The following is a 21,880-nucleotide window of genomic DNA, read 5'->3' as shown; positions in this document are numbered from 1 at the left end:
TCCCTGCCATGTGGAACCCGTGCCCCTGGTGAAGGCCTTCATTACTTTTGTGCTCCCTGTGAGTCTGGCATGCATCTTGCCCCCCAAGGTTCAGGATCCATTGTGGCCTGCCTGGTGTCGTACCCCCAGCACCTTCTCTGTGCCTTGTCTAGTCATTGTCTTGCCTCTTCAACCAGACTTCAATTGTATTTTTATTTTCCTGGAGCTAAAATGCCTGGTCTTATTTACTTTATTTTTTATCTTTATTGTTGAGATTTTTACAGATGTTTCCCCTTTTCCCCCTCTGGCCCCCCTCCTCCCAGGTCCTGCCCCACCCCAGGCCTTCACCACACTATTGTCTGTGACCACAGGGAATGCATATATACATATAAGTTCTTTGGTTAAGCTCTTCCTGCTCCTCTCTCCCTCCTTCCTTCTGAGATTCATCAGTCTGTTCCATGCTTCCATGCCTTTAGATCTATTTAGTTGGTCAGTTTATTTTGTTAATTAGATTCCACATATAAATGAGATCATGTGTTATTTGTCTTTCTCTGACTGGTTTATTTCAGTTGGCATAGGTGTGTCTCTATGTTGCCTCAAAGGGTAAGAGATCCATCCTTTTTATAGATGCGCTAGAGGCTTGGTGCACGAAATTTGTGCATTTGGGGGGGGGGGGTGCATCCCCCCAGCCTGGCCTGTGCCCTCTCACAGTGTGGGAGCCCCTCGATGAATTGCCCCAAAGAGGTAGGTCGGAGACGGGGGTCCAGCCTCTGTGCCTCAGGATCCCAGGCCTTGCTGTGTGGAGCCACGGGCCCTGCCTCCGCGTACGCAGTGTCAAGCCCCCACGCACATGCGCCCACTGCGCACACAGCCTCCTGGTGATCGCTCTTTGCAGCGTGAGGGCATCACAGCATGAGGGCGTGACGACCACATAGGCTTTTATTAATAGGATAGTATTCCATTGTGTAGATGTACCACAGCCTTTGTATCTGCTCATCTGCTGATGGGAATTTAGGATGTTTCCAGATCTTACCTATTTTAAATAACACTGCTATGAACATATAGGTGCAAATATTCTTTCTGATTGGTGTTTTGGGTTTCTTAGCATATATTCCTGGAGGTGGGATCATTGGATCAAACAACAGTTCAACTGTGTAATTTTTAAGTCCTGAGCCTTGTGCATGCAAGATGCTGGAAAAACTGCAGGTGGATTTTGGTTTGCTATTTACCCCCTCCCTAAGCACCTCATCCCTTGAGGGAGGGAAATGTCTGGTGTTGCTTTTTTCCCTCCAAGCTTCTTATGGGATATTTAGTGCCTTAACTACACAATCAAAAGCGCAAATTGGTGATTTTCTTCTCTCATTCCTAATCCAGTTCCATGTCTAGCTAAAATTTCCCACCAGAGCTCCCAAACTTTAGGTAAATCAACTCAGTATCTCTAAACACTAAATGATTTGTATGTCAGAAAGCCCCCTTTTAACCTCTGAGGTTGTAGATCCCAATTTTTTAAAAACTGAGACTGGCTAGATATGCCTAGATAAAGAATAACACGCAAGAGAATTCTATCTATAGATGATGGAATTATGGTCATTTAACTTTTTTATGTTCTTAAAAATAAAGTTGCATAGATTTGATCATTTTAAATATTGTAGGAAAGAATAACTACAGTTTAGGCCTATTGGGATTTATATAGAACAGATGCTGCTAATTTGGGCCAAATTTTTATTGATAGTATAAGTTGGTTGATTCATAACTTTTTAGTAGATTTACTGAAATTTTAAAATAAAAATGTAAACCCCTAGCTGGTTTGGCTCAGTGGATAGAGCATCGGCCTGCAGACCAAACGGTCCCAGGTTCAATTCCGGTCAAGAGCACATGCCCGGGGTTGCGGGCTCAATCCCCAGTAGGGGGCATGCACGAGGCAGCCAATCAATGATTCTCTCTCATTATTGGTGTTTCTTTCTCTCTCTTTCTCTCCCTTCCTCTCTGAAATCAATAAAAAAATATTTTTAAAAAATGTAAAATCACTGTAAACATCCTATTAATAAAAACCTATGTGGTCATCACGCCCTCATGCAGTGACGCCCTCAGGCCACAGCGAGCGACACCAGGAGGCTGCATGTGTAGTGGATGCATGTGGTTGGGTGGGGCTGTATGTATGCGCGGGTGGGCGGGTGCTTGACGCTGCATGCATGGCGCAGAGGCAAGGCCAGTGGCTCCGGCCTACCTCTTTGGGGCAATCCATCGAGGAGCCCCAGATGGGTGGGTGGGGCCTACCTCATTGGAGCAATCGATTGTGGGGTTCCCGCACTGTGAAAGGGCACAGGCCAGGCTGGGGGACTACCCCCTTCCGCCCCCCCGAGTGCATGAATTTTGTGCACTGGGCCTCTAGTTTTTATGTATTTACAGTTGTAGGCTCATACTGTTTATACTGTTTTGTAAATTTTACTTTACTTAATTATGTGTCATGAATATTCTTTTATGGCATTAGGCTTATACTATTATACAGTGTGGGGCAAAAGTAGGTTTATAGTTGTTCATATGAAAAATAATACATAATTAAATAATAATACAAAATAAACTCTGTTTTGCTTACAACTGCAAACCTATTTTTGCCCCACCCTATACATTATGACTTTTAATGGGCACCCAGGATTCTGTTGTGAACAATACATTTATTTAGTCAATCCTTTATCATGGTGTATTTGTGTTGCCTCTAATCTTTTGTTCTTGTAAATAACGGCTGTAGTTTGAAACATAATATTATTTTTCATTGTCGCATCTATATAACCATTTGCCTCTGGGCTACCTAGTTGACGATTTGGCTGTGTAATCCAGAGGCTAAAATGAGTGATGTGGATAAATGATACTTAAATCATGCTCTTCGGTCGTGGATCACTGTCACCCAAGTGGCTCGTTCAGACTGCAGTGTTGTGCAGGCACTTTTATGGATTTTCTAACCACAAACTCAGTCTGTTGGGGTTTTTTTGTTGTTGTTTTTAACTCCGAAATTTTTATTTGAAAAAAAATTTACATCTACAAAATAGTTAAAAATAAGACAATGAACAGTGATATATTCTCTGGATTCATCAATTATAAATCCTTAGTTTTTAATTGGAAAATCTTCACGTTAAAGGTAGGTTTTTTAAAAGTGCAGATAAATAGGAAACACCGAGAGAAATCAGTGAAACGGAAAGCTGTGTGATGTTCTCCGAATGATCAGGTCATCGCAGTTCAGGACTCTCTTCCCTTTGTCATGTTGGCATCGTCAGCCTGTCCACTGGGTGCATCTGAAGGCGGCCACCCTGAACGTGGGGTGGGACCCTCTGAGGGACGCTTCTGGTGGGTACTCACGGGTGCCCCTCCAAGTGGTCAGAACTAGGGACTGCCCTGCCATCCCAGGGGTCCTTGTTTTGCTTTGCACCATGGAGCTCACAGTACTTCCCAGTGAGGCCGTAATTAAGCACTTTTCCCCAAATAAATAAACCATTAGAGTTAGTGTGGCAAAAATCCGTGTTCGGGGTTCTTTCTTGAGTTCCGGAGTGATTTCCTTCTTCCCCTCACCCTGGCTAAATTTTAAAATTCAAAGCATATCTCCTCATCAAGTAATTAAGCTGATTACCACTGTACATTCCAACATCATTTACATCTAATTTGATATTCTGTGGGAAGCTGCAAAGTGAATTTAACTAATAAAATGAGCTATCTTTTATATTAGGCAGTGTTAATAATTAACAGCAATATGTGCCCTATTTTGTTTTTGTTGTAGTTGTCTGCTAGCTGCAGTGGTTAGTAACCATGAATAGGTTTCAGGCCCTGCCAGAAGTGTGGACTGGTTATGACCCTGCTGAAAAGAGTTTGAGTTAGATAGGCATGGGTTTCCGTCTGTGTCTGCTCCTTACTCGTAGCAGCCCCTTAGGGAATGATCTCAACTCTGTTTTTTTTTTTAATTTATTAAACACAAAGGTATTCAGTTTTAAGAATTAGTATAAAGCTATAGCAATCAAAGTGGTGTGGTATTGGCGAAGGGTTAGACACATAGATCAGTGGGAAAGAATAAAATCCAGAAGTAGATCTACACAAATATAGCCAATTGATTGTCGACAAAATTGCAAAACCAATTCAATGGAGAAAGGATAGCCTTTTAAACCAATGGTGCTGGAATAATTTGAATTCCAGTCCTTGAAAAAAAAATCTGGGCTGCCTTTTAAGTTCTAAGAAAAATAGAAACACATGTAAAATCAATCATACAAGTATTAGTATTAACAAAGAAAGTTGCTATTTTAAAGAATAATTTTGAGATAGCATTTAGGAACTAGTCAATTATATAGAATTTAGTGGAAAGTGGGGATTTAAAAATTATAGACAGAGTTTACTACTATATGTCACTGTGTCTAAAAATATACAAGATATTCCAAACTACTCCAAGGCTACCCAAAATAGCCTTGTTCTGATAATGTTATTCTTTTGGGGCTCCTCATGATCAGTGTTAATATGATCTCTTTGCTTTTTGCAACATTGTTGTGAATTCTTTCTTATGAATATATTATAAGATGGTCATACTGCCTTAGGAGAACTTTCAATACCATTTACGGGTAAATCAAATGGATAATTGGAAGCAAGGTAAGGGGTCTCCTTCTGTCTTTCCTGGGAGTGGGTTTTTTTTTTCCTGGTTGTTTAAATCCTTATAGTAGAGCTCTACTGGGGTCCCCAAGGCTATACAGTGAATTCATTGTATTTCTAATGAACCTGCAAAGTATCCTTGGAGAAGTTACTGCTGATTTTTTTTTAAACAAAAGCACCCCATGTTTTCTGTTCTGGCACAGAGCTGTGACAGAGAGCATCAATCAACTCATCACACTGTGCACCCAGCAAGCACCCGGCCAGAAGGAGTGTGACAATGCCCTGCGGGAGCTCGAGGTGGGTCCCAGACAGGCCTCTGAGCATTCAAGAGTGTGTCTGTCTGTCCTCTGCCCATGGGGTCAGTTCCTTCTCCTCTGTGCTGTCTTTTATCTTCCTGGGAGACTATCAAGGCCAAAGTTCCATCCACGTGGGAGGAATGAAGAAAGATTAGATTTGGTGGGATTACCATCCCTGCTTCCCCTTTTTCCACTAGGGTGAGAGTTATTTTGTTAAAGGATTCTTTATTTCAAACTGAAAGAGACCTATGGTATTGGGTGTAGGTTGAAGATGAGCAAGCTCTACCTGAAAAGTTTGGGAGAGGTTATTCTGAGGCATTTGAGAGAAGCTGAGATAGATGTGCTTTCTGAGTAAAAATGATTTCCCCATATATTTTATTTTGTAATATGTAAGGACCACATAAAACAAAACCCAAAAGTGGTACTCATACCATATGGCCAAGGTGCCCATGGGGTAGAACACAGCGTGGGTGCTTTTACATTTATATTCATACTTATGGTTTATTTCTAATTTAAAATTGGTTTATGCCCAACAGTATGCCTACTTGTATGTAGAGCAGTCTTAATCAATCTAGGTTCTTCTGAAACAGCTAAATGGATGTCTCAGTAGTTATGGGTTGGTTGTACCCAATGTACCTTGAGTTTTCTGGATGATTAACATGGATCTGGCCTGGTGGGAATACCTCCATGCCAGTAGGGGCTTTGATTGAGGCTCAGTCTGACCATGGCAATAGGCCATTGTGAGCAGGCGGAAGTGCTGGAAGTGAAAAGTGGCTTCGTACGGGACTGAGGCATTCTGAAAACTGTGGAGAGTGTTTCCTGCGTTGGGTGAATTATTTCTCAATTCCAGTCTGTTCATGTTTGCAAATATAAATATGTAGGCTGTTGATCTAAATGAATTCTTTTGGCCTAGGTGCAAATGGATGCCTTAATGGTATCCTTGGTTGCCAAAATTATGACTATTTCAGAATTGCTGTTGCTAAAACAATTTTGATTATACAAGGGGTGAGAGGAGATTCTTCAATGAAATGAACTCCATTATGCACCCTCTTTCCCTCATATCTCTGAGTAACTCAGCAGTTTCTACCATGACTGCCACGCAACCTTTTGCAACGTAAATGACCCTGTCTTTCTGCTGGCTGTGCCCCAAAGGATGCTGGGTCCTCGTGCACATTTTCTCTCAGCGGGGAGGAGGTTGAATGACTGTACCTCCAGACTTTCCAGCTTCGAAGGTCATTATAACATGAAAGCTAGGGATCACTTTCAGTGAAGTGGAAACAAAGACAGAAGAGACAATCCGTATATGCAGTTCCTTGATGGGGACCTAAGCAAGAGGGGACATTTTCTATAGTGTTCAAATGTAAATAAAAAGAAGCAAACCATCCCACTGAGCATTTTTTTTGCGGGGGGGGAGAGGGGAGTTACCTTCTTTCAGGCCTACCATGAAAAGGTTCCAGAACTGAAAACCACAGGCTCTACTAATCATGAAGAAATGGTTGTGTTCTTAAAATTTAAACTCCTTGGAGTTATCCAGCAAAGAAATTGTACTGATGTACCATAAATATGTTGCCTTGCATTAACTTACAGATTTCTTTAAGAAAAAATTCTCCCTGCCCTGTAGATACCGTGCTTCTCTGTTGTAATTGAAAATAAGATCCTCCTCTCCATCAATAATAACCTGAGACACACACGCACACACCCACTCCTCCATTCAGTGTTGTGTGTTTAGCCGGAAATCTGATGTCATGGATACTTTGGTATAAATTCCTTTCAATTACCTGGGTCAATGAGTGATCATGACCAGAATCCTGTGCAGGGAGGGAAGTTGATTGCTGGTATGTTAGGTTGAATTTTTCTTGTTCTGTAATACGTGCGTGCTTTTTAAGTTGTGTTCTCCTTCTGTAGACTGTCAAGGGGATGTTGGACAATCCTAATGAACCTGTTAGTGACCTCTCTTACTTTGACTGCATTGAGAGTGTGATGGAAAACTCCAAGGTAAGCCGGCCTGTGCTCTTAACATTCCTCCTCGGTGTGGGAGGGGCTCAGACGTGCTTCCAATGCATCTGCCCGTAGCTGCTCTGTATTGCTGCACGTGTCATAAAGTCTTCTCCTGTAGCCCTGGGCTCATGTGCTTCTCTAAACATGACCCTGCACCAGATTCATCTCGGGATCTTTCCTGTTAAACACAGAATGCAAGGCCCCCCCCTCCCCCGCTTGAGTTTCTGATTCAGTAGATCAGAGGTAGGGCTGAGATTGTACATTTTGGACAAGTTTCCAGGTCCTGCCCCTGAGGTCCAGGGGCCACACATTGAGAGCCACTGCTTCCACCATATCACAGATGGGTCTCACTGTGAACCGAATCATGTATTTTCTTTACCTGGGATTGAACTCTTGGGGAAAGCCCTTCAGTGACCTTGGCTTATATGAGCCCCTCTTCTGTGTCCTCCTTGCCATCCATCCATCCACGGCAGCCATTCTCAAAGAGAGTGAAACTGTGGGGGACGTTTTTGGATGTGGGTAGAAAAATCTAAGGTAATACAACGGTTTGTGCCCCACCCCCCAACCTTAACCTTATTCAACAAAATCTTATTTCTTAGTAATTAATTTGACGTGGGTGGCAGTTATGGGGAAATGTTAGGAGTAATAATTTTTAAAAGGTTGAGAAACCCATGATGTTAATATCCATGCTTTTGAGAATGCCAGAATCTGGTTAAAATGAAATGCGAGCGAGATGAATGGATACTGAGCAGTGGCAGTCTGGCTTTGCTTGTTCACATCACTTGACATTAGCCTCAGGGAGACATCTCTATTGGTGGTGTCCGGAGAGCCTGCTTTGCCTTGGGCGAAGACTAGGGTTTGTCCTGTCCAGCGTTCTTTATGGAACGATGGGTTGTCTAAGGGAGGATACATATTTTTCCCGTACTTAGAGCCAAAGAGGGATGCAGAGTTAGGGAGAGGAAAATACTGTATCTGAAAATACCCTCTAACTTCTGTGCTTTGCAAGTCCTTAAGGAAGCTGGATTATTTTCTATCTCCAAACAATTTTAGGGAGTTTCTTTTTCTTTCACCCAGCCAAGGCGGCTTATTGACAAATGAAGAGCTCTGCCTTGCATTCTAGACTTAGCAATCCCATTGCCTCTCCAAGGGGTTGTGTTGAACAGCCTTCCGTTCCAACATCTGTTATCCTGGAAGGTAGAACCAGCCCTTGGGGGCCTGGTGAGGCCCACAGAAGACAGAACACCAGACAAGGGGCAGGTACCCTGCCTCTGCCCATGACCTTCTCTGTGACCTTGTGCCTGACCTCTCTGGGTCGGATTCTGAATACTAAAATCCCCTTTAGCTGCTATTTTAAAGACCTCTGAAGAAAATATACCAATGATGTTCAAAATATGGGAAAATATAATATTTAGGAAACCTTATTAGTATTCAGATTATATAAGCTTCATAAAGACATTTAAATTTTACTGTAAATAAGTAAGATAATACCAGGAGGAGTGTGTCTTCTGCTTTCTGGATGTGACTTCATCTACAGCTCAATGGATGTGTCTGATTTTTGTATTCTGGGAATTAAGAGTTCCCAGTCCAGACCATTCCCCTGTGGGATGCCCTGTATAGATTTTACTTTATTGACCTGAGTATATTTACTGTTTCTTCTTGAGATAGAGATAACTTTTGGGTAAAAGGTTTATATTTTTATTATTCAATTCTCTTTATGGAACAGAAACAACATAATTGTCTTAAATCCTTTGTTAATGCAAATAAAGGGAAATAATGGCCAATATTGTAAATTAGGCATCTTTGAATGTTAAAGTTGCAAGTATAGTTTCCTTTACCCCATGGTTTGAAGAATGCTGGTCAGAGAATATTGTTGGTTATTTGTTTTGCAGGTTCTGGGCGAGTCGATGGCAGGGATTTCGCAGAATGCCAAGACCGGGGACCTTCCTGCTTTTGGGGAGTGTGTAGGGATTGCTTCCAAGGCTCTCTGTGGGCTGACAGAGGCGGCAGCTCAGGTAAGGGACTGGTTGGTCCCCCTCCCCTGCAGTGCAGCCTGTGTCCTGTGCAGACTAGGGGAGGACCAGATCCCTGTGGGAGGCATAGGGGAGCTCCAGATGAGTTGTTTGTGTTTGTTTTTCTGTTTTGTTTTGTTTTTGCGGGTGGGGGGGGGGGGGGTGGGATAGGCATTACATAATTCAAATTCTCCCTGAGGTTTTAGAATTGCAAAAACCTTAGTCATGATCCTTTTAGCATCAGAGGGAGAAAACAATGCTGTCATGCAGAGACGCCATCAGGCATGTTCCTTGCTCTTCGACTGTCCTGGGCATTTCCCATAATTATCGGGCTCACGTGACTGAAGCTTCAAAATGTCAGCATTTACCTTAAAGAATTTATCATTTGGCAGTTGCTTTGAGCCTAGATGATTTTACTAAACCAAAGAAAACCATCCCTAGTTTGGGGGATGAAATTGCCTATCTTTATCCTACCCCACCAATCTCAGGGGAAATGAATTAAGTTTAAAATTGCTGCTCACATATTCATTTTCTCCCTGTTATTAGTCTAATGCATCCAGAGGGTTTAAAGAAAAGACCTTCTCCTCCAGCCTCTTGTCCTCTTAGAGACCAAATATTAACTTTTCCCCTGAGCCATATTACTCATTCTTCTTATTTGCTATTGGAAATACTGGCCTAAAAAAATAAGGATGCGTTAGGCAATGAGATTAGAAACCCTCATGAAGGGCATGCTCCAGGCTTGGCTGACCCAGCAGCGCCATGCCATCAGCCTGCGCCCACTTTTCCCTGCCTCTCCCATCTGCCAGAAGGAGGGTCAGCTTCATGCCGAGGCTGGGTGTCCTCCCTCATGGTCCTAAGGTGGCTGCCAGAAACAGTCAATCCGGGTCCATCCTTGTTCGTGGCCCACAGAAGAGCTTCTTGAGGCTTTCTTCAGAGCAAGGAGGCTTTGTTCCCAGAAGCCTGCAGCAAACTCCCGAGCTGGCACTCACCTGACCATCCCTAAGGCCTGACCACTCTGATTACCTGGACAAACTTGCACTAAGGAGCCCCCTAAGCATGGCTGCTGCGTGTACATTACAGGATGGTTGTCCCCCATGGGCTCACCTGGGAGCCCAGAGCCTGAGCTGTTGTTTTCCTCTCCCTTTCCAGGCTGCATACCTTGTTGGCATCTCTGATCCAAACAGCCAGGCAGGCCACCAGGGCCTCGTGGACCCCATCCAGTTCGCCAGGGCTAACCAGGCTATCCAGATGGCATGCCAGAACCTGGTGGACCCTGGCAGCAGCCCGTCACAGGTAACCACGGGGCGAGGATATGAGATCTGTGAGTCCTTAAGCTCTCCTAGGTAGGCTGTGGGGGAGTGGGAGGAATTAGTGAAGAATACTGTTCTTACAGAGCTTGCAAAGCCAGCTCAGTGCAGCACTGGAGATAGTGACTCGGGGGGATGTCACAAAACAAGGTGAAAGTGGAAATGTGTAGGTGCTTTGACATGGGATGCTGGAAGGCTGTCGGGGTAAAGCAACCAGCATGAGATTCATCAGGAGTCTCGTGATTCCACTCAGTTCAGGGACATCCCCTGAGGGCTTGTTCCGTGCTCAACATGGGTCAGCACGAGTCTGATCCAGTCCCCATTACCCTTGGCGCATAGTCTGTTGGGTAAAGTTTGGAAGATGCAGTGATTGGGCTTTGATGACAGTGCCAGCAACGCACAGAGGAAGGTGTGATGAATGTTCTGAGGGTCACATCACAGAGATGGTGGTGCTGAGCCAGGTCTCCAAGTTGGGTTATAATCCACAGCCCATAAAGGAGCCACAGACATTTGAGGACTAGACACGATGTGACATTCCATGCTTACGTGGCATGGCTCCCATTCACTTTTTAAGGAGTAGGTGCTGAAAGGAACAAGAACTGGCCAATCTGGGGTATCAGCGGCAGCCTGTGAGTGGCATGTTCATCCTGAACCCTGGGAAGAGCATTCTTGAGGCAGGAGAAGGACCCAAGTGAAGGAGGCAGTACAGGGAAGACCTGGACCTGAAGCAGGCCTCAGAGTGGGCTTGCAAGGCGTCAGTGCACCTGAGTTTCCTACCTGTCCAGTTAAGGGCAAAGGGGTGCTACCAGCCTCAGCAAAGTAGATCAGGTGGCTCCAGGAGAGCAGTTGTGTTTTGTGGGGTATGTGTTGGAGGGCAGAGGATAGGAGAGCCTAGAAGATCCCTGAGACAGACCACTTAATAAGGTGCCTGCATGAGGCAGGAGCTATCGCACCTTGATGTCTGTTTTACTTACCTAGGCCTGGGCTCTCCAATGTGCTAGCCACGAGGTGCACTTGAAATGTAGCTTGTCTAGTTTTATGGGCTGTGGGTATAAAATACACACTGGACTTTGAGGACGTGATATGATAAGAAAAGACTGTAAAATCTCAATATTATCAAGTTGATTACATGGTGAAATGAAATATTTTGGATATTTTAAGTTTAATAAAATATATTATTTAAATTAATTTCTCTTGTTTCTCTACTTATTTTAACGTGGCTGCTCGAAAATTACATATGGGGTTCATGCTCTATGTCTGTTAGGCAGTGCTGGCGTAGACCCTGGGCCGAACACTTCCTCCCCGGGGGTTCCACAGGACAGCTGACTACGTCTCCTTTAAGACTGTCTGGAGCCCAGCCCACTCCTACCCCTACATCAGCACCCACTTTCCTTTTCTTCATTTATTCTCTCTTGCTGAATAATTCTTGCCCTCTCCTTTCTTGGGATGACTGGGGGTGGCAGAGCTAGACACGTGTGTTGTAATTACACAGGCCCTGGACATGTGGGTTGAAGAGGAATCCAGGGCTTGGGACCAGGTGGACTCCTGAACTGGACCCCTCTGCACTGAGGCATGGGGTGCCCCCAACCCAGCTCCATGCTTTCTAGGTTCTGTCAGCCGCCACGATTGTCGCCAAGCACACCTCGGCCTTATGCAACGCCTGCCGCATCGCCTCATCCAAGACAGCCAACCCAGTGGCCAAGAGGCACTTTGTCCAGTCAGCCAAGGAAGTCGCCAACAGCACCGCCAACCTGGTGAAGACCATCAAGGTAGGTGGCTGGACTGAGGCCTCATGATCCCTGCAACACCTGCTGCAGAGGGGAGAGGCAGGGTTTACGCTCTGCTCTCCTGAGACGTAGGTCTAGTGGAGTGTAACTTCTAATTTGGTCGCATGATTTAAGTCTCTGAGGATGAGTCCCTTACAAGTGGAGATATTCATCATGGGAAACCAACAGCCTTGGTCTCTCCTAACCTTCCAGATAGTGGGGGGGCTCCCCAAATTCTGTACGTGAGAAGCTTTGGGGCAGAAATCTGGAAGGGTTGGCTATGGGGCATCCCTTCGCGCTGTGTTTGGTTAGCAAGCACCCAGTGTGTACTTAAACTGTGTGCTCCTGTGGGTTCATTCTGAGGGGGCTGGTGGAGGGTCCCACCATTGTTATAGATCTGGAGCAAGTGGAGGGAGACGGGAATGGGAAATTGTGAGAAAATCACTTTAATCTAAAAAAAAATCAATTTAATCTATCCTGTGATATGTACTCTTTATAGTTGATTAAATGTTTAAAAGGGACATCAAAGTTTTGAAACAAACCATTCTGTGTTTATAACAAGTTCATGTTTGTGCGAAAGGCCGTGGATGGGTTGGGGCAGGGGCATGGTGAGGAGGCAGCTGCAGTGGCTGGGATGTAGCATTTGTAGGTAGGTGATAAGACCACAAACCCAGTCTGCCCTACACAGGGACAAGCAGGCAGGAGGCAGCCGGCCCTGTGGGGAAACAGCCACGGCCTGGACCGTAGACCCCAGGCAGAGAGCCCAGCGCCCCCTCCAACCTCCATAGGAGATTGTGTGGGAAGCCAGCTACCAGTTCTGTGTAAACCAGGATGTGCAGGAGGGAGAGGCATTGGAGGGTTAACTCCTTATTTAAGGATGTTCACGCTCCTGGAGATAGGAGTCTGCTTTGTTGCTGGGCAGGTCCTGGAGTAATGGGGCTTTCCCCACCCCTCATCTCCCTCCAGAGGGTAGGGCACTGGACCCCTCTTTTCCCTTTCACTACACAAAGCCAGTGTGTTCACATGGAGACGTTAGTCAACAGGCTGAACCAAGCAGAAGCAAAGAGAGAACACACAGCCCAGCAGCAGCTGGCCGCCTGTGGGCCAGAGCCGGGGCAGGTGCCCTAGTCAAGCAATTTCTTAGCTGTTTAAATGGAGTCTTTCAAACAAAAACAAGAAACCTGCCAATTTGAAGACAATTATGAAGGTTGAAAATGAAAACATTAAAGCCAGTGCCCCTAGGATCCCGGTGGCGGCCCACCTTAATTACCATCATAGTTCATGGTATTAGAAACTAATGCAGCTTACATTTTTAAACGTTTAGCTCATGTGAAGCCCGTCCCAAGTGTTTTGTGTATATTACTCATTCAGTCCTCACAGCCACCCTGTGCTTATTCCCATTTCACAGACAGGACGCTGTGGCAACAGGGAGGTTAAGTAACTTCCCCAAGGTGACCCCGCCAGTAAGCAAACCAGACCCCCTGCTCTTCCCACTCTCTCTTCTGCTCTCACCCTGGGGATGATGTGCACATCCTCTTTGTGGAGAAGCTGATTCGTCTCACCACCCTGGGAAGAAATACTTTGATGTGTCTACAGTGCGCATGTTCAAGGGTGGGGGAGGGTGGGGGTGGAAAGACAGCAAGAGAATTGAAAGTAGTGACATCATGGTTGGTTGCTTGTATTCTTATTTCTTTGTTGTTGTTGTTAATCCTCACCCTAGGATATTTTTTCCCATTGATTTTTAGAGAGAGTGAAAGAGTGGGAGAGACAGAGAGAAACATCAATGCGAGAGAGACACATCAATTGGTTGCCTCCTGCACATGCTCCCCAACTGGAGCCGGACAGCGAGCCTGCAACCGAGGTGCATGCCCTTGACCGGAATCAAACCTGCTACCCTTCAGTCCACAGGCCGACACTCCAGCCACTGAGCTAAACAGGCTAGGGTGCTTGTAATTTTATTTCAGTTAAACTTGGCCATTTTCTGATCATTAAAAAACAGGCTATATATAGATGGGTCAAGGAAGTAAAAAAAAAAAAAAACAAAAGGAAAGAAACAATTGTTTAGAAATTCCTGGAAACCTTTCTTCTCTGCCTCCTCCTTGGCTTTAACCTCTCCGTTAAGATCTCATCTTCTTTCCAGATTCTCCTCACAGTGTCAAACCCTCTTTGCAGTTCCCTGCAGCAGATGTGCTTGTGTGGCGGCCTGAAAGATAGGCCTGTGCAGAACATCAGAGAAGGGATGCAGGGTGATGTCCTGTGGAGAAGAGGAAGGCCTTACCTCCCTGGAGCACCCGGGGAATCGGTAGCAATGCCAAGGGAACAGAAATGAACCTTTGCCCCCCAACTCGCCAAAATGTGCTTGTCTTTCCATTCCCATTGAGTGGCAGGATTTGCTGGGTACCATGCACTTTATTTTAACTTACTAATAGGAAAATGGTAAAGGGTCATTTCACTGTAGCTCACTAATACCATATACTGAATAGAGTCCTGTTTTAAGGGATGGTTAAGAATCCTGTCAAATAGTAAAACAAACGACTAGCTAATTCCCTAAATGCTTAAGGCAGCTGCCCTCATAGCTGTCTTTTGCTCTAAGTTTTATGCTCCCTGGTGCTTTTTTTTTTTTCTCTTAACCATGAGGATGTGCCCAGGCCTAAATCCCAGCTGCCACACTCTTACAGTCCCCCCAAAAAGGAGGGGAAGCTAAGGGAGGAGCACTGGGGAGCAGGGAGCAGATCACCTCTCAGTGGGTTATCAGCACCCATGCAGAATGTGTGCTTCCAGGAATCTTAAACCTCCACGGATGGCATTCCTTAAAATGCCAGAGCATGACATAGCAAGTGTAACTATCTTCGCCCCACTTCCTGCCAGGGCAAATTAGAAGCATACAGACCCCTAGCTATGGTTGCCGTCTTTCTACTGGTCCCCACGTACAATGTTGCCTGCCTTTCTCTCGAGTCGGATGTGTGGAATGGAATGTTATTTTAAATATGCAGTCGCTCGGGTTTGGGTGCCAAGTAGAAACTGTGCAACAACAGCTTTTGTTTTCCTGAGAAGTTGGAGTGTGGCCTTGTCCCTCACAGTGGAGTTGAAGCTCAGGGTTTTTCGATGAAGTGTTTCTAGGCACCACAGACACCAACCAGATCCAGTTGTCGTTAATCAGTTTGACTCAGCTGTTTTGGTCATCCTTCTGTTTAGATTGGTAAAGTAGGTGTCTTCAGAAAAAGAGAAAAAGAAAAGGGGCTTCTCTGACTCCTTATTCTTGTCGCCTTTGTCTAAGGTCAGTGGGAGAGAAGGCAGCCAGGGGTCGTGGGTTCTGGTTTGAGGCAGGACCTTGGCTTAACATGTCACTTTCTGGGTGTTGGTCTTATCATCTGGAACTTTGGAGAGCTGGGGTTAAATGATCTGTAAGGTTTCTCCCGACTCCCACAGCCTTGAACCTGTGACCTGGCATGCCTGCAGACGTCATTTCTCCCAGCTCCCTGAGCGGTTCTGCCGAGTGAGAACATCCAGAGAAGCTGGTCCAGGGGTCGAGAGCCCCCTGTCCCTATGCGGCCTAAAGTGAAGTCACCCTTTCATTGTTAAGGCTGATACACTGACCTTCTGTGACAAGGAACATCTCCATGAAAGCTGCTGTGCCTGCTTGCAGTTTCTCCAGTGGGCAGGGCTGAGTATGCAGCTCCCTTAGGTGGCTGAGCCATCCCCAGGGTGGGAGCAGCATTCACAGTGAAATAGTATCTTTGTGAGCTATCCTTTCTGATGACAAGTGCTTCCTTTATATGAAACTAGAGGCCTGGTGCACAAAATTCGTGCACTTGGGGGTGTCCCTCAGCCTAACCTGCTCCCTCTCGCAATCCTGGAGCCCTTGGGGGATGTCCGACTGCTGGCTTAGGCCCGCTCCTCATGGGGAGCAGGCTTAAGTTGGCAGTTGGACATCCTTAGCACTGCTGTGGAGGCGGAAGAGGCTCCCACCACCTCCGCTGTGCTCACCAGCCATGAGCCCGGCTTCTGGCTGAGTGGCGTGCCCCCTGTGGGAACACACTGACCACCAGGGGCAGTTCCTGCGTTGAGCATCTGCCCTCTGGTGATCAGTGTGCGTCATAGTGACCTGTCGTTCTGCCATTCAGTTAATTTGCATATTAGCCTTTTATTATATAGGATAGCTTTTCCTTTTTGAAAATGAAAAAAAGCAGGTGACGTAGCTGGCATTCTCCACGTTATTCAAGGTCTTGTCCTAATGTGCTACATTATATGTGATGTTAGGGCCCATGCTCAAAAAATAAATTCTTCCTTCATCTTATTGGTGCAGTATATAAACTGCACAATTAAAAACCATTTCTCAGGATTTCCCTCAGGTAATCACCTTTTCATTTTTAGCAAGTTTAACTACGGGTTGACTCAATCAGATGCCTGCCTTCCAAATAGGCCCAGAGGATTGTGGAAGGTTGCACAGGGGGTGGGAAGAGTGTGGGGAGGTAAGAAGCAGGAGTGAGCAGCACAGGGGAGGCCTGTCATCTTCTGTTCAGCTAGAAGCCATGTCATCCCACCCAGAGGGGGTGTGATTGGCCACTGGCAGTGCTGGGACCCGAGTTCCTTTGACACTAAAGTCCACTCCCGCCACCCGCCTGCTTCCCTGGTTTTCCTGTGCCAGGGCCACTCCTGCCAGGCTCCTGCAATGTGGCACCTGCCCTGTCTCCCACTGTATTCCCGATTGCTCTGAAGCCTGCTGGAGCCTCACCTCAAGGAATCAGTGCAACAAGATTAGAGCCCCAGGGTCACTTCTGCGTTGCCAGTGCCCGGCACAGTGGCGCTAACAGGCGCCAAGTCGGTGTTCACTGAGTTCACGAGTGGCAGTGAGAACTGAGGCCACATATGTGAGCAAGAAGTAGCAGGTATGTCGGGTGTCCACTGGGCCCCGAAGAATGGCAGAGTCGGAGGTTAAGGTAGAGGTCAGTGCTTGTCTGGTGGGGAAGGGCTTGAACTGAGGCAAGCCATGCACAGTTTTAGCAACGATGGTAAATGAGCCAGGTTCTCGGGAATTCCTCTGAAAATGTTAGCTTGGTGGATGTGTAATTATTGTCCCAAGCTGCCAAGGCTTGGTTAGAATGTAGTTGTTATTCAGAACTAGCCTTTAAGCTGATTGTGCCTGCCTGCTCCTGCCTTCGTGAAAAATAGAGATGGGCTCATCTCAAATCCCGTGGTTTCTTGATGCCGGTGCCTCTGGTTTTTTGTTCACTAATTGTCTGAGTTGGCGTTTACATATTGCTCATAACAGTTAAATTAAAAGTTTAATTGGTTGTTTAATGAGAAAATTTATGTTCTCCTACAAACATAAGTGCCTTCTCAGATGCAGCCGTTCGCTGAGAGGCAGGGGTGCTATCGCTGGGTCGCAGGCTCTTGGTTCCAACAGTCTTCTTCTTAAACAGGTGGAGTTGGGTTGCGGGGTCTTGACTCCAGTGTTAACCTTTTGTGTGGCATGGACCACAGGCTGCATTCCTGATTCTCATTCATCTGGGTCATTAATCAGCAATGTCACTGACCACTTAATGCCATTGTGTTACCTGCTGCTAATTAAAAAAAAGAAAATGCTACTGAAGCATAAGATACATAGACAGAAAGCACAAATCATGTGTGCAGAGCCCAGTGAGTTTTCTCATGCTGAGTACACCTGGGTAACTACAGCCAGTTTAAAACACAGGACATGGTCAGCCCCCAGGGTCTCTGTGGTGCGCCTTCAATCATTCCTGGTCCCACACCCTAAATCAGCTTCACCTGTTACTGTACTTTGCACAAATGGAATCATACAGTAGGTACCTTTTGTGTCTGGCCTCTTTAACTAAATATGTTTATGAGATTTGTCCATATTGTTGAGGGTAGTTCTAGTCTATTTGCTCATTTCAGAATGGCTGCTATGCAAGCCCTACTTCCATCAGCCAGTCAGGGACACTGCGGTAAAACTTAGAAAGGGTTGAAAGTGCTACACAATGTAAAGTATTTTTATAGTTTGGGAGGGAACAAACCTGATTGGAGAGAGAATGGAGGGGAAGAACCCAAGGGTTATAGTGTCAAAAGTGGGGAGGAAAGGGGTTGAGCTGCAGGGTCTGGGGGTGATGGGCAGGCCGTTCTTTGAATCCATTTCTGCTGTGTGTGAGTGGGAAGTGATGTTCTATGAGGTCAGCTGTCCTGTGAGCCACACATTCAGCTTCATTTCTTATCATCGCTAACTGAGCCCCTCTGCTGTATGGCAGCCATTTCTCTAATTAGTTCTTATTTGTTACTCATGAGCTCACCGAACACCTTGTGTTCCCACAACTTGTAAGCCACCTTCTTTCGCTGGGAGGTGATTACCGGGGCCCAGGAATAATCTGTGCCTCTCAGTGGGGTAAAGTCTCCGTGTTGCCTCCCATCAGGCCCTGGACGGGGATTTCTCTGAAGACAACCGCAATAAGTGTCGCATTGCCACCGCCCCCTTGATCGAAGCCGTGGAGAACCTGACCGCATTCGCATCCAACCCTGAGTTTGTCAGCATTCCTGCCCAGATCAGCTCCGAGGTAGGGAGTCTTTGCAGCAAAGGTAATGTCGGCATCTTTGGCTGGTTTTGTGTGGCACTAAATGAGCACAAACAGTTAAGAACTCCAAAGTTTCTCTCTGTCAACACGTAGGCATTGTTATTGTTGATGATGCACAGAGTTAAGGAAACTCAATGTCTGCACATCTCTTAAGAGGCTCTACATGTTGGGAACAATCTCTGTGCATAGGTTTGGGGCTGATTCTTGGTATGTGTAACCCTCAGAAATTAAATATAAGGAGCAAACGTGGACCCAAGTTCTCACCATCAAGGCCCTGTGTGAGCCAGCTTCCCTGGTTCCCTACCCTCTGTGTCTCCTTCCAAAGGGCAAAGACGATGAATTGGTAAAGAACAGGACCATTCACTCTGTACACCCTGTTCTTGACCCTTTTGCTGTTTGGTCCCAGGGCTCTCAGGCACAGGAACCGATCCTGGTCTCAGCCAAGACCATGCTGGAGAGCTCATCATACCTCATCCGCACTGCACGCTCACTGGCCATCAACCCCAAAGACCCACCCACCTGGTCTGTGCTAGCCGGACATTCCCACACTGTGTCTGACTCCATCAAGAGTCTCATCACATCTATCAGGTTAGTTTCGCCTCCAGAAATCACTAGGGACCTGCATCTGAACAGAGCAGGAGGAAATAGCCTATCAGGACTTGCATTTAATAGCAAGATGGTTGATGTGATCATCTTTTTCTTTCTCTCTTTGAGATCAGTAGTAGCACTGGTCACAGTTATAATAGCTACTTTATGTCAGATACTGTTCCAAGCATTTAACCTATGTTATCTCATTTGATTATCACAGCAACCTTGTCAGGTAAATACTGCCATTGTCTCCATTTTACCAAGGAGATCATTGAGGCAGAAAGGATTTAGGTAACATTCCCATGGTCATCCCCAGCCTGATGGCTCTAACCACCATACCTCATTGTCTATTCCTGAGAGCTTAGGTGGAGAGCACCACTGTTTTGCTAATAAGACAAAAAGAATATTCTAGGTCTCACAGTAACTCTGGGCATCTCTGACCTCCTTGGTGATAGTAGGAGCCTGAAAAAATATCCGCTGAGTAGATATACCATTTCTAAAATGGACCAAAGTTAATATCTCACATCATGGAATGCTTCCCTTATGTTAGTTATATTTTGTTTTTCAATTACTTTTGAAGCTCAGGACCACAGTTAATTCTCTTAATGCCTTTCAAAGAAAAGTCCACTAAATATGCTCATTTCTACCCTAACCCAGGACTTTGTGAATAGTATGCAATGTGGAGAGCATAATATGGTTGCACTGGGAATAGTACTGATTTGTTTTTCTCTTTATGTAAGGTTCTCTGCTTAAGCCAGGGAAGATAATCCAAGTCCAAATCATTTTATTTGCAGTTGCCTGGCATCTGCCTGAGATGGATGGCAGCACCATAGCCTTCTCACCAGAAATAAGTAGAGTTAGCACCAGTGGCACATTAAGAAATGCACGGGCTGTGCAGGAAGGCATTGCCAAGCAAGTGTCTGGGCTTGGCCCCTTAAATTAAGCGATTGAGTGGGGCGGGGAATGGAGAGGGGCTCTGGCTCACCAACGCAGGAGTGGGTTGTGGGACTTGCCCCCCAAGGAGCCTGTGTTTAATTTCCTCTGTCCCTTCCAGGGACAAGGCCCCTGGACAGAGGGAGTGTGACTACTCCATCGATGGCATCAACCGGTGCATCCGGGACATCGAGCAGGCCTCCCTGGCAGCGGTCAGCCAGAGTTTGGCCACGAGGGACGACATCTCTGTGGAGGTACACGGGGGCTCTGGGGCCGGCTCAGAAGCCTCTGGAAGTGCTGAAGAATCTCAGTATCAGGCTTTGGGGGATGGGAGAATAGCGCCAACATGTTTGTGATGGTGGAGTTTCATCACTGAACCACCTTCCCCTGTGGAACCAACCTGGGAGGTTTTGGATGGGGCCGGGCAAATGCTGAGTGGAGGATGGGGGTTCAAAGGTGGCCTGAAGTTTGAAGAAAAGTTAAAGTCCGGTAAGAATATGTCAGTAAGGTGGAGTTTTCGTGTTCAGTGTAACACATCAGCAGAGCAGACCTGAGCAGTACACTGTGAACTTTTCTCTCGTCATATTTCATCAGTGCACTTTAAATCCTGCACATTTGGTGCATTCAGAGATAACAGAGTCCTCCCTATGTTACCCGATATCTAATATCTGAGGACCTCTTACATTCTGTTATTATTTCAGAGCCACTTTACTTTTTCTTGCCAATTTTCTAAAGTCGAGAATTGAATTTTCCTGCTTTGATCCTTTGAGTTTTTTTCCCATTACCTGTCCAAAGACCTCTGAGTAATACTTCTTCCTCTTTGTTGAATGTGCCTGCACTCAGAAGGTGCTTAATAAATATGGATGGTCTCATTACTGATGTTTCTCTTACTGCCGCTCTGAATTCATCAACAAGGCACTATGGCCCCTGTCTCCAAGGAGCGGGCCCAGAGCTGATGTTGCTCATTTTTATCACTAGAGCTGTTTCACCTCAGCTTCGCGTGACCACCCCCATTTCCAAGGAAAGAAAGAAGGAATGAGCATTCTCATTCTGCGCAGAATGTTAGAAGTATTGGTAATGTGTTAATTCAAGTAGAATATGCCTACAGAAAAGTATCGTAAGTGTGCAGCTACATGAATCATCACCCTTTAACCAGCATCCTGACCAAGAAACAAAGGTGACCAGTCCCTCAGAAGCCCCCTCGGGCCCCACCCTTTTCCCTTCCCGCCAATTCACATCCTCCGTCTTACTCCCTGGGAAGAACATCCTCCCCTTTAGCTGCATGCGCTCCTACTTACACCATATTTTCTTTAGCAAGACAGCTTTGCTGGAATATTCTTGCACTCTTGACCATAGTCACATAAATGAGAAGATAAATAATTAGCTAAATAAGCCTTGGAAAATTTGGAGCTTTCTCTCCTCCCTCCTCCATCTCTTTTCCTTCCCCCTGCCCACTCCCCACGATTTTGTTTTCAAGTTTGCATGGTAGGCTGCTCTCCTCATTGACTGCACTCTGCCCAGAGCTCCCAGCCCGCATGCAGCATGGTCAGTGCGAAAGCACTGAGTCTCATTTCTGAGGAGCAGGACACGGTTACCTGGCCACGGTTACCTGCACCCATTCCATGCCGGTGTGTGCAAACCCAAACCATCCAGTGCTATGATGGATTAAACCCTGACTCTATCAAGCAAAGTTCCTGTGAGGATTCCTACAAAGGGACCTGATCTCTCCCGCTGCCAGCTAACGATCTCCACCTTTGAACCCCCGCCCCCTCGCACTCCAGCATCACCTAGAATAGCGTACCCTGTCTCTTTCTA

At 46.0% G+C, this 21,880-nt stretch overlaps 1 protein-coding gene across 6 annotated transcripts in view; it reads left to right on the top strand.

The window, feature by feature from the left end:
* TLN2 (talin 2) overlaps window positions 1-21,880 on the top strand; it is a 421,578-nt gene that overhangs the window by 324,515 nt on the left and 75,183 nt on the right. For all 6 annotated transcript variants that reach the window (XM_070421588.1, XM_070421561.1, XM_070421564.1 and 3 more), the window contains 8 exons: window positions 4,806-4,899; window positions 6,804-6,893; window positions 8,786-8,908; window positions 10,055-10,198; window positions 11,820-11,981; window positions 18,386-18,526; window positions 18,951-19,132; window positions 20,187-20,319. In XM_070421588.1, coding sequence (XP_070277689.1) covers window positions 4,806-4,899; window positions 6,804-6,893; window positions 8,786-8,908; window positions 10,055-10,198; window positions 11,820-11,981; window positions 18,386-18,526; window positions 18,951-19,132; window positions 20,187-20,319 — 1,069 coding nt within the window. The remainder of the gene's footprint in view (window positions 1-4,805; window positions 4,900-6,803; window positions 6,894-8,785; window positions 8,909-10,054; window positions 10,199-11,819; window positions 11,982-18,385; window positions 18,527-18,950; window positions 19,133-20,186; window positions 20,320-21,880) is intronic.

This window comes from Myotis yumanensis, unplaced genomic scaffold (genome assembly GCF_028538775.1).
Source record: "Myotis yumanensis isolate MYYU_CA2020_CCGP unplaced genomic scaffold, mMyoYum1.0.hap1 SCAF_1, whole genome shotgun sequence".
NCBI lineage: Eukaryota > Metazoa > Chordata > Mammalia > Chiroptera > Vespertilionidae > Myotis > Myotis yumanensis.
The sequence above is the reverse complement of the archived record's forward strand: the minus strand, read 5'-3'. Positions and strand labels throughout refer to the sequence as shown.